The sequence below is a fragment of the Protomyctophum bolini genome (assembly GCF_963924005.1).
Source record: "Protomyctophum bolini genome assembly, chromosome: 19".
Lineage (NCBI taxonomy): Eukaryota > Metazoa > Chordata > Actinopteri > Myctophiformes > Myctophidae > Protomyctophum > Protomyctophum bolini.
Window position 1 is genome coordinate 35,148,724 of NC_137880.1, and position 13,612 is coordinate 35,162,335.

The following is a 13,612-nucleotide window of genomic DNA, read 5'->3' on the forward strand; positions in this document are numbered from 1 at the left end:
GGTAAAGACACAAAATGTATTTCTGTAAACTTGATCATGAACAAATATACCCCTAGGCCTAGCGAATTTTTTCATGCATAAATATACAATTCGACGAAAAAAACTAAACAAACCCAAAAGAATAAATAAGTTTTAAGGCTGATTACTATAGTGTTGCGAGTTTGCGACGACACCGCGGCTGCAGACAGACAGCAGCTGAGAAGCACATGGGCATTACTTGACTAATTTTTATCTGGCTACATTTATTACGTTTACAGATAATTTTTTAACTTCGTTTATAATTGGTATTATAGCTAACGCTGTCTTTATAGTATAGTCTGTTACTTTACTTTCATAGTTGTGTTGTCGGAAATGTCACTGCAGTGCAGTCTGCAGAAGATGCATGGCGAAGTCAAAATAATACCATACCGGTTCACAAAGTGGGGTCCGTAGACCCGCCCAGGGGTCCTTGAGGGAGTTACAGGGGGTCCCCAGCTAAATGATATAGTTTGGAATCAAATGGACCCTTATGGGTCTGAGAGTGTACTCCTTCTGTGTTGTTCAATAAAAAGCATTATAATCCGATCCGATCGCCGGCCACATTGTTTCCAGTTGTTTCACTATTATGCTTTCAACTACCTTACCTTAATAGCGACCCTATCGGTTGAGAGGTGTATTGCGCTCTGATACATTATAACTTTTTGAGAAAATTGGCCACCGGTCGGATTAAAATGCTTTTTTATTGAACAATACGGAAGGCACGGGAGTGAGCACTTTATTTTACTAGACCAGTGGTTCCCAAAGTGTGTGTACAAATGGACAAATGTACAAAGGGGCCATTTGATTCCATTTGTACACTCTCAGAGTTAAATTAACATTGATTTTACAATATAAACTGGGTTCTCAGAGATATAAATGCCATTAAATGGGGGTCCGTAGACTAATGCATGTCAAACTGGGGGTCCTTAATTAAACGGGGTGGGAGTCACTGCTAGAGCTGTAAAACTCTTCTCTTATGAGGGTCCCTGGCATGTCTTCAAATGGGGGTCCACAGGCTAATTAGTGTCAAGAACCAGTGACCACTGTACTAGACATTACCATTGTAAATGTAGGGTGCGCAACAGATTGAAGTTCCGCCATGACAGATGACACCTGAACCATGGCTAGACTTAAGTGTCATCAGGATGTTGATTTGGACCACATTTTCATGATTTATTACAATGCCATATGTTCTTTACTGAAATAAGGGAAATCTTAAGAGACCAACCATTAAGATGTTCTCTAGCATTAGAGAATAATTATGAAAGGCTATAGCTCTGGTCCATAGCTCTAATGCGTAGCCTTAGAGCTATGTTACTATCAACGTCCGCCGCTCGCATGAATGCAGACCAGCCTCTACTCTTTAGTGTAAATAAAAAGAACGTTTTTGCTACTCACCAAAACAAAGGCGGGTTGTGTCATTAGAAAGACTACTTTCCTTAGTGGAAGCACTCTGAGCCCCCCACCACACGTATAAACTGTACTTTTTGGCCAAAAAGGGATTTTGTTTCCACCGGAAAAAAAACATTTTTAGTTACTCCGCTGCGCCCTCTACTGATATTGCCCAGAGAACTGCCTCATATAGGATATTTTTCCTCCGGTGAAAAAATATCCCTTTTTGGCCAAAAAGTACCGTTTATATGTGTGGTGGGGGGCTCAGAGTGCTTCCACTAAGGAAAGTAGTCTTTCTATTGACACAACCCGCCTTTGTTTTGGTGAGTAGCAAAAACGTTCTTTTTATTTACGCCAAAGAGGAGAGGCTGGTCTGATTTCGATTTGAGATTTAAAATTGGAAGTCCCATAGCCTTGTACTGCGCGGGGCAGAATCGTAGAAGCAGTAGAAGGATATGGATCAGATCTAGAAAGGCTATAGCCTATACAGTAATACAGCCTTTCATATCTTGACAAATACTATCGCATACGCCATACAGCTCGTATAGATTCTACACATTGTGGAAGCATTGGCGGACCTGTCTGCATGTTAGACACTGAAAACCAATATTATTATTTTTCTACTGTACTGTTACTGTATGTGATTCATGCCGTTTCGTATTTATTTTATTCCTCTAATATGGATCTCCCTGTGTCTGAAATAAATCATTGATTGATTGATATAGGCCTACCACTTTTAAAGATTTCTTATATTATGTTTTTTTTTAAATTCAGTATCTAAAGCAATCTCCAGCACAGTAAAAATTATGAGTAAGAATAATTAAACAATTTATATACAGTATAACATTATTGACAAAACAAGAGACAAACACTGTAATAGGCCTACATTGTATACATCTTATCTAATCTTATCTTATACTGTACACTCATATTAATTTGGCCCCGTCTTATCGCTGCTCAGTTATAATTGTCTTTGAATGTCTTCACAGACACGACTTATAAGGGCCGATTCATACTCCTATTTTAGAGCCGAATAAAAGTCGGTTCGGCTCTGTAGAGCCTACAAACAATGTGACGTCATTTGAGGTTCCGGGGGGGCGGGTAGGGTACCGTGCTAAAGTCTGCTCTTCGGTGCTACCGAAAATTTATGACGAGCCGAAATCATTTCGGGGTTTAGGAGTATGAATTGGCCCCTCTCATAACCGTTACCTTGAATGTATATTTTATTTTGGTATCCTGTGGATCTTTGCAACAGGTGACGGAGTCACGTGACACAACCTCCTTAACCTCCTGGCTCCACGCCGCTGCACAGCTGCTGTTGAAGAACTTCTGCACGACATAGAAAGGTGGGCAAGTCATAAAATGTATTTAAAACGTTGTGAATGAAGGACGAGCGTCATGTGAACCATGGCTAGACCTCTCCTAACCTCGCTTAACCAGGCTGTATACCTCTCGTTCCCACCACCATACACAAACCTCCGGAGAATAGGTTAATTTGTAAACCCGAAAAGGAATGCTGCCCAGGATAATGAAACTGTATCTCTGCGTTCTTTTTGTTGTTGTTGTTGCAAACTGTTAATAAAGTATTCACTCAATCTATAATAATATGCACGTGTGTACTCACGTGTTCATGGAAGATCTTCCTACCACAGGCCAGTTTAGTTTTTTTTAATACAACTTAATAAATTAATCACCCCTCCCTTTATTGCCCACAAGGGAAATTTGTCTTGGGCTTACACGCCTGCTACATACCAAAACATACAATGCGATAATGCTAACATAGTTGAAGGACACATTTGAAGTGTTTTTTTTTTTTGTCAGGACTAGAGCCTATTATCTCTCGCATGTAAGGAATGCAAATATTAAGATCCCCATGTTTTCCTTCTTGCTGTTGAATTTGTTCTTGTGGCACATGGGATGTGGATGAAAGCATTAAATGTTGTTGCTTTGTGTGATTTTATTGTCTAGTATACTTAAATACATTATTTCTTTTCAGAAACCCAAGATTACCCAAGATTACTGCTGCCATGTTGTCCAGTTTGAGTTCAGTCAAAAAGTGAGTACAAGAATTTTTACAAGAAAGTTTTTCCTGGCTTGGTCTTTGGCAATGTTTGATATGCTGGCTCACCGACCAGCATATCATTTATGCCAGTGGTTCCCAAACTTTTTCATGTCAAGGACCCCCAAATTGACACCACTTAGCCCACGGACCTCCATTTGAAAATATATGCCAGGGACCCCCAGAAGAGAAGATTGTTAATGGGTGATTCTCAACCATTTTAATTTCAAGGACCCCCAGTTTGACATGCATTAGTCTACGGACCCCCATTTAATGGTATTTCTATCTCTGGGACATCCAATTTATATTGTAAAATCAATGTTATTAATTGTGTGTACAAATGGAATCAAATGGACCCAGACCCAATAAGGGTCCATTTGGTTCCAAACTATCATTTAGCTGGGGACCCCCTGGACTCCCTCTGGAATATCTAGTATTTGTCTGTCCATGTCTTGACTGCTTGAACAAATTAATGGCAGAGTGTACAAATGTACACATTTGTACACTCAGTTAAATCAACATTGATTTTACAATATAAATTGGGGGTCCCAGAGATAGAAATGCCATTAAATGGGGGTCTGTAGACTAATATGCATGTCAATGGGGGTCCTTGAAATTAAACTGGTTGAGAATAGAGCCATACAAATCTTCTTATTAACACATTTAGTACCGGAACTGCATCAAAATAAAGGCGTTGCTTGCGCCGGAGTAATCGCCAGAGTAGTGATCGCTTCCATTTTGAAAGCCATGAACCGGAAATACTTTCTTAAAAAAGTTGACTGACAAAGTGCCATCACAATCTCCGATCATCTTAATATATTTATATACGCTACAAAAAGAGTTCATATTTTGCGGGAGAGACGGATGAGGAGCAGAAACGCAGCGCCAGCATATCGATCCATTCATCACCACGGAGAGCGCCCTGGATGAGGAGATACGAGTCATTCTTTCCGCCGCGCTAACATGGGAGTCAATGACAAGCTAATAGTTTCACAGAGCGTTAGCATACGGCAAGCGAAAAGCGAAATGCCAAAAAAAAAAGAAGTAATTATTCTGAATATTATTATCTCGCCCCGCGTCGTTTGGACGTCGCTAGGACGTCCACAGACGTCTAAGGCACCTCTCGGTTCCAATCCTTATGACGTTTCAGGACGTATTATGTAATAAATGTGTTAATGGGGGGTCCCTGGAATATCTTTCCAAAGGGTGGTCCATGGGCTAATTAGTGTCAATTTGGGGGTCCTTGACATGACAAAGTTTGGGAACCACTGTTCTAAACGCTTACATACTGTATTAAGAAAATGTGAGGTTAGATGCAAATGTATTTCTGCATCCCTAGTATAGAGTAATATATAGAGTAAGTCTCACCCATGTATAATGTGGGGTACTTGTATCTACAGGTCTCCGGAGTCAAGTCAATCTGCACCATGCACTCTCTGGCCAGTAGACCTCAAGCTGACACATCTGGCCTGCGAGCCTAACGAAACCCTGATACACTTCCAGGCACAGTACCTAAGCTTATGTGAACTGGATTATAACATCCTGCAAGTGGAGGTACAAAACACACCAAAGTCAAAGGCTACAGTAAACGTAGAGGACCTTTGCCTAGTAGAAGATGTGATATCAGCCCACTGGCACAGAGGGAGAGTACAGAACATACGGGGAGATGTGTTCGATGTGTTCCTTATTGACCACGGAAATGTGCTGAGTGTCGGCATAGACCACCTGTCCTCCTGCTCGGATGACCTGTTCACCCTTCCTCCCAAGATAGTCTGTGGCTTTTTTGCAAATGTGCTTCCCCTTCAAGACCACTGGGATCCTGTACTAGAGAAGTACTTGTTACACCTGGTTGGGACAAGTGTCAAAGGATACATCCATGCCCTCCTGCCCCACAAGATCCTCATACTGGAAGTCCCTGACATTAATAAGGAACTAATTAAGCTGGGTTTTGGGAAGCATGTGGACACAAACACGTTCCTTCTCTTGGTTGAGATCCTTACAGATGTGCCACTCAAACAAAGCATCGAGCCAGTCCCAGATTTGTTGATTGACAAGCCATGTGCACAGAACATCTGCTTTAAACCTTCTAGCATACAGGGATTTGAAGATATCCAGTCCTTCTGTGGACCTAGACTGAGTGCTGGAACAGTTGTCAAAGTGCGAGTGACTTCTGCAGTGAAGCCTTGGCTTTTTTACTGTCGGGCAAACAACATGACAGCGGACCTACAGGCATTGTCAGAGAAGTTGGCTGTAACCTATGAGTCCAGAAGCATTGATCCAAGTCAGGCAAACCTGGGGCTACTCTGCTCTGTCAAGAAGCACGAGAAGTGGCATAGAGGCTTTGTGCGCTTTCTCCCCGTACAGTCTCATGTACGAGTGCTATTTGTCGACTATGGATTCTATGAATCTGTCCCAGTTGAGAACATCCACAGGCTGCCTCCTGAATTCCTTTCCATGCCCATAATGGCTTTCCCGTGCTCCCTCTCCTGCTTGAACGAGGCAAATGAAGCCGTAACGGCACGTCAGCTGAGTTTCCTCAAGGAAGGCTTGCTTGGAAGAGTATTGGTCACAGAAATCAAAGGGTTTGATGAAGAGCAGAATCTTTACTCTGTCACTGTGCTAAACACGGAAGAAGATGTGATCACGAGCAAACCAAAGTCAGTCGAACTGAACAGTGAACCCGTGTTTGACAGTGATCAAATGTCACCAGAGGGTGGCTATTTGTTCTATGAGTCTTGCATGGCTCGAACCTTGGAGATTGTAGCTCAAACCGAGGAGATACAGGTCGACACTGTGTTTGAAGGGTATTTGGAAGCTTCCCAGACCCCGAACGACTTCTCAATTAGAACACAAAGACGCAATCATGACTTCGAAGTGATGATGGAAAATATAGCCGAGCACTTCAGACAAATGAAACTGCCGGACGACGTGCTGGAGAATCCTGAGATAGGTGCATACTGCTTTGCAATGTATGAGAAGGACATGCATTTCTACAGAGCTATAGTGATCGACATTCTTGAACACGGAGCCGAGGTGCTTTTCATTGATTTTGGGAACATCGAGAAAGTGCCTGACGTACTGATAAAAAAGATTCCAGAGAGATTCGCTAGAGAACCAGCATTTGCCATCAGATGTGGTCTCGTCAATGTCATTCCTAAGGATGAAGTGTGGACCCAGCCCACTGTAGACGTCTTCAGACGAGCCGTGACAAACAAAGCTCTGCAAGTTCAGGTTGTGCACATGAGAAAGAACAAGCTCATCGTTAATCTCCATGAGAAGGGACATGAAAACGGTGTCAGTATCAGTGAACTTCTCATCTCTTCGGAGAACGCAGACTACTGCAGAAGCACTCCTTTGGAATCTAACATGATGGAGACTGAAACAACGGCAGGAAAAAAGACAAACCAGATGCATAGTTTGACCCAAACAAACACCTTGAACATGAACACCGGACAGTGTGAGCAGAAGAAGCAAGATGACTGGGAGGCTGAGGAAGTCAACACAGCAGTTCCACTGAAAAACGGCACTCCAGCAACTCTGACGACGCAAACTCCAGCAGCATTCAAACCCTGTACGTTTAAGCCCGGTTCTGACTTTGCCGTCTGTTGCTCTCACATAAACTCTCCGTCGGATTTCTGGTGCCAACTGCTGGACAAGGTTCCCGACTTGGACAAGCTGATGAATGAGATTCAGCAGTGTTACGAATCTCAAACAGTTCCGGTCCAGCAGCAATGTTGTGTTGCCAAGTCACCCGACGACGGGAGATGGTACAGGGCCTGGATTGCAAGAAAGCAGGGTAACGTTGCCAAAGTGGTTCTCGTCGACTATGGCAAGACTATCCAGGTTAAGGAGAGCAGTCTGCAGACGATTCTACCACAGCACCTTGAACTGGAGTCCCAGGCTTTCAGGTGCAGCCTATACAATCTGATTGAGCCCATTGACTCCAAGAGCTTCGGTGTTTGGAGCATAGCGGCGTGCAACTCACTGAAGAACTTTGTGCAAGTCAACACTGATGGCCTAAGATGTGAACTCGTCTCTCTCCTGATGGTGGTAAACAATGGGCTGTGCAACGTTGTAGACCTCTACAATGCTCAGACTAAACTGAGCATAACAAAGAGTTTTGTGGAACAGGGACTGGCGAGAGAAGTGAAAATCTCAACTATGGATCCGTCGTCTGTATGTCCCGTTTCATTCACCTACTCGTCATTGAACCTCCGTGCTGGGAGTGAGGAACTAGTCTACGTCACTCACGTGGACAGTCCATGGGAGATTTACTGCCAACTTGACAAAAACACTGGAGAGATTGAAGAAATTCTAGAGATGGCGGAAACTGATGCATCGGCGCAAAACGAAGAGTCTCCAGCCAAATTGTACATGGCCAAATACTTTGACGGCAAATTGTACAGGTGTGTAGTACAGCCCGGTCAGTCACCGCTGCATCACACGGTTTTCTTTGTCGACTTTGGAAATACGCACATAACTGAAAAGATCAACGTCAGGCCTATACCCAGAAATTCAAATGCATTGCTCTACTCGCCGATGCAAGCTGTGAAATGCAGCCTCGCCCAAATTAAAAAAGGAGAGATGTATGCAGACGTAAAGCAGTGGTTTGAGGAAACGATACTCAACAAGCCACTGAGAGCTGTCGTAGGTGGAAGGAGTGAAGACGGGTCGTTTACCGTTGAGCTGTTCGATGGTGATCTACACATAAACAAGAAGGTGAAAGAGATGATCGCCAGTGTGACACCTAAACCAGAGGTGCCTAGTGTGAGCACAGACGATACAGACAAGACGCCCAGAGCCAATAAAAGAAAGGACTTAAAGACAGCAGACAATAAGCATCATTGCGAACAGCATAAGAGGCCATGTGCCTCTAGTAGACAGTCTGATGTCCAGAGCACATCCTCTAGTAGACAGTCTGATGTCCAGAGCACATGTGCCTCTAGTAGACAGTCTGATGTCCAGAGCACATCCTCTAGTAGACAGTCTGATGTCCAGAGCACATGCAACAAGGGAAAAGAAAAGCAGGGTGACGCAAGCGCATCATCAGAGCGGAAACCATGCAATGCTGAAATGCCTAAATACCCAAAGAATGTAAAGAAAACACGTCACGTGAACAAAGAGAAACAGAGCAGTGTTCCAATGCAATCCAAGCCAAAGGAGAAAGAAGAGAACCAAAAGAAGCAATGTGATCGAGACATTACACCAGAACAGCAGCAATGCCAAGACATGCCTACATGCAATACATCTGAACAGCAACCATGCCAAGCCGAAATGTCTACATGCATTGCACCAGAACAGCAACCACGCCAAGGAGAGATGCCTACATGCATTTCACCAGAACAGCAACCGTGCCAAGAGAAAATGCATAACCTTTCCAATCTACCCGACAAAGTGGCAGTGGGCTTAAGGGCTCTGTGTTACGTCTCCCACATTGACGCAGTCGACAGCTTTTTCCTCCAGGTGCAAGAGGATGAACCGGCTCTCCTAAAGTTTGGTGACTACCTAAACTCTGATGCAGTCAGAGACTCACTGAAAGCCGTGTCAGTAGATTTGACACTAAATGACCTTATTCTGGCAGAGTACGAAGAGGATTGTGCTTTATACCGCGCTGTTGTTAAGGACTACGGGACAAGTAGTCGTGTCAAAGTTCAGTTTGTAGACTATGGCAACTCTGCAGAGGTGGCAAAGGAGAAGATCTACTACATGACAGCAGACTGTCTGTCTCAGCCTAGATTCAGCATAGCATGTTCCCTAGTAGATCAATCCACCTATGACTCTGATTCTGATGCCTCGTTCACAGAGGATGTGATGGGAAAACCTCTCATGGTTGATTTTGTTGGTCGGTTTGGTGCTCAGTGGGAAGTTGAATTTGAGATTAGTGATGGAAAACCTCATCCAGTTGCACTTGAAGCAACTGCTGATAAAGAGATTGATGTGGAAATGGACACCCCTGCTGTCTCCATGAGTTCAGTTCAAATGGAAATACACACAGGCTGTGACCAAAGCTCATTCACCGTTGAACAGGAAACGATTCAGTCAAGAATGAATGAATCTGACAAAGTAATGCTGCCCGCCGAAGGTGAGAAACCGGTGCTGGAGTCTCAACATGCAAAACAATCAGCCGAGCATGATTTAGACACCTACGACCAGAATCCCAGTCAAAAACAGACCACAAACACACATGATCCTGAGAGTGCTGCAAAGGCAAACAAGACCACTGAATCATCTGTTGAAGCCGAGGAAGATATTGCACATCTGATTAATCAACCCAGAGAGACAGAAGATGTAACAATTCTATCTGTCCTTCCTAATGGCGAGTTTTGCGTGAGATTAATTAAGACGGCCGACATGTTCACTTCATTGGAAAGGCGCATAGCTGAAGGTCTACAGAAGTGTGGCGTGGTAGCCGAGGGGAATATCAAAAAAGGACTCCGTTGCTTAGTGAGCACAGACGGGGACAGCCGGGGGTACAGAGGAACTGTTCAGCATGTGAACCAGGGCATGTGTTCAGTGTACCTCATGGACCACGGAATTACAGAAGATGTCACTTTCGGTTCCCTCAGAGAGTTGGATGGCGACCTCGCACAAATCCCCGGCCTGGCAGTGAGGTGTGAAGATGTCACTTTCGCTTCCCTCAGAGAGTTGGATGGCGACCTCGCACAAATCCCCGGCCTGGCAGAGAGGTGTAAATTGAGCAGCCTCGGCATCCCTGTGGAATACCTCAAAGCGATGAGAGGCAAGGTTCTAAAGCTGGTGTTTGCGTCCTACTCTGAAGATGATGACCTTTGGAAGGTTGGAATTGTCATGAATGAATTGTTCATTCAGCAGATGTTGGGCATACGCTCCCAGCGACATACTGAAGAAGAGACGAGTCCTCCCATGGAAAAAAGAGCAGATAAAGACTCCAGCGTAGACCCGGGCCCCGCTCAGCAACTGATCTTTGCCCCCATCGATCTAAACCAGGTATACTGTGGCTTTGCGGCTGCAGTGACAACCCCCTTTCAGTTCAGCGTGGTCCTCGAGGACTCACAGCTCACCATGGACACGGTGTCTGCCATTCTAGACGACCTCACCGAGGAGACCACCTCCCCTCTTCCCACGGCCCACCTCGTACCGGGCTCCTGCTGCCTGGCGAGATCGGACGACAAGTGGTGCAGAGCCGAAGTCATGAGTGCCACGGACGCCACGGTTGTTGTCGCGAACCTAGTGGATTACGGCCACTGCACGGTCATGGCATACGACGACCGCAGCGAGCTGAAGAGACTTCCGGAGGAACTAACGAGGCTACCGAAGGCGACGTACCCGTGTGTCCTGAGCGGAGTGGAACCGGTCGGAGTGGGGAGGAGGCAGTGGAGCGACGAGGCGCTGGTGTTCTTCCAGGAGTGCTTGTACCAGAATGACCTCCAGGTTCTCTTCAGGGCGTTTGTGCCAGAGACGCACTGGGAGGTGGACGTCCTGACGGGAGGCGTCCACGTTGCCAAGAAGCTGGTGGATGCTGGACATGCTTCCTACATAGATGTGATGCTGAGAGAGAGGTATACAACAATTATTCTCTTGTTTGTCAAGTTTATTATGCTTTTTTATATTGTGCATGGCATATTTCATTACTTGGATTAGAAAGTGAAGCATTTTAGGATACACTTTTACTTTCCTGCGCATTCATTTGATTTAGCTATTGAAAAATAGCAGATCTACAAGCTCATAGAGCGCCACCGAGTGGCGCGCTACGAGATTGTAGGTCTGCTATTTTTGAAAAATCGAATAACGACTGACATAGAAACATAGCTTTTTCAGAAAACTGTCAGGATATAGAAGACATTTTAAAAATCTGATCTCAGGTCAAAATGGGTTGTTATTCTTTTATATTGTGCATGGCATATTTTATTACACTTTTACTTTCCTGCGCATTAAACTGCAGTCACAAGCTGCAGAAACACTCACATGAACAGTATTTGTAGTGGAAGCATTTCCCAATTTCTTCGCACTACTTTTAAGTGAAGTATCCCTAACTCTGGTACCATGACGTCACACAGGTTCCAAGAACAGAGTGCCTATACAGTCCCTCCTCAGAGTGCCACGGTCAGTCCCTCCTCACAGCACCGTGGTCCGGTAGAGGCGGACGGTGGAATCACCGGACGAGGAACGCCAGAGGACCACAATCTAACCTCTGCAACTAAATGTATGTTCAGTTTTAATGTTAGTTCTGGACTACGGTGATGTAATTTATAGAAATGCTGCCCTTACCACTCTTCGTTCTACCCCTAGTTACAGTTTATCACTCAGCATTAAGATTTATCACAGGTGAAAATTACAGCACTCACCATTGCACCCTTTATAATAAAGTAGGTTGGTCTCTTCCCTCTCTGAGAGGAGAACCAGGCACTGGCACCAGTTCATCTCTAAAGCCATTGATGGAAAGCTACCATCGTACATCACGTTGCTATTAAAATGGAAAAGAAATACTCGCCAGACCCGTTCAAGTGAATGGCTTAAACTAGAGGTCCCATCCATACAATCTGAACTAGGAAAGTCAGATTTTTGCTTCGATGCCCCGACCACATGGAACACTTTACAGCAAACATTGAAAAGTAATACCCCAATATCTTATGGTCAATTTAATAACCTGCTTTTGAACCTCCCTACCTCAATATGTAACTGTTTTTAACTTAAGTTTTGTGTCATTGTCTATATAATATGTCTATGCCTTACATGAAGATTTGTTTAGTGTTTTATACCGGCATGTCTTAAATTGTTTTATATACTGTATGTAATTGTAAAATGAGGGAGAACCTCAATTGCTCTTTCGAGAATAAATAAAGGTTTCAATCAATATGCATGCCTTTTATAGTTGCAGTGAACTAATAGCAGTAGTCATTGTTATGCATTGGGGGCCTGGGCTGAAGATTAGAAAGAAGACTCATGAGCAAGTTACTGATTCTCACTTTTCTTCCCCTCTAAAAGGTGTCCTGATGTGAGAGGCTGCTGACTCGTGAAGAAGCTTCAGGAGGACATTGTAACATATTTCTTTGTGATAGTTGTTTGTGTGAAGTTGAATGTATATCTCATATTTTACTTAGTTTTCAGTAGTACAATTCTTTTAATTTGTTTTTATTAGCATTTTGGATTTCAATTGAAAAATATGAAGAACATATTATTTTTGTTTTAATACATTTTTTAAGTTGTACTACTTTTTGGATTAATAATATGCTACTGTAAATGTAGACCGTTGGCTTTGTTAAGTCCATTTTAGAGAATACATAACGTGTGTAGACTTGTGTTGAATACAAAGTAATTTGAAAACGGATGTCTGTTATTCTTACCATTTTCACCAAGCACATTTTCAGACGCCTTGATTCAATCAGTCAATCAAAAAGGACTTAAAGCTGCAATTGGGAACCTAATTATAACCGATCTGTATGGTTGCGAACGCAGTGAGCACTTACTATGAGACCTAGCACAGGGATACTCAAATAGATTTACCTGTGGGCCACATTACAAAAATGGCAAGGGGCCAGGGGCCAGTAGATAAAATTACGACATTAAGTAGCTGTCTGTCTGCCTGTCTATGAGTAGCTGTCTGACTGCCTGCCTGTCCAATTCTCCATGAGTAGCTGTCTGCCTGCCTGCCTGCCAGCCAGAAAGTTGGTTAACAGAAAATAAATTGTTATGGCTGAGTAAAATAAAATACAATAAACACAATTTGCCTGAAAATAGATTACCCAGCTATGACCTTTTTCATGAAAAAATGAGTAGTGATATGGCTGACTGAGTAAAATAAAACAATCTACCTGAAAATAGATAGCTATAAGTGAAGAGCAATTTCCGCAATTACCATTTCCGCAATTTCCATTTCCGCAATTTCCACAATTACAATTTCCGCAATTTCCATTTCCACCATTTCCACAATTACCATTTCCGCAATTTCCATTTCCGCAATTTCCATTTCGACCATTTCCGCAATTACAATTTCCGCAATTTCCATTTCCGCAATTTCCATTTCCATTTCCAACTATTAATGGCAGCTGGGTTTCATCATTCAAATAAAATAGAATTCTGTCCGTTTAGCTATAAAATTATGTCAGGGAATAGGGATACACAGTATATGTCTTTCATTTGCATTGCATCTCCCCCCCCCCCCCC

General features: G+C 43.6%; 1 protein-coding gene across 1 annotated transcript; it reads left to right on the forward strand.

Annotated features, from left to right (window-relative positions):
• Window positions 1-4,846: 4,846 nt before the first annotated feature.
• On the forward strand, window positions 4,847-12,447 carry tdrd15 (tudor domain containing 15; the record flags this gene model as incomplete). The annotated part of the gene is made up of 3 exons (XM_080791503.1): window positions 4,847-11,007; window positions 11,506-11,651; window positions 12,434-12,447. The coding sequence occupies 3 exons, from the start codon at window positions 4,847-4,849 to the stop codon at window positions 12,445-12,447; spliced, it is 6,321 nt and encodes a 2,106-aa protein (XP_080647629.1).
• Between the last annotated feature and the right edge of the window lie 1,165 nt (window positions 12,448-13,612).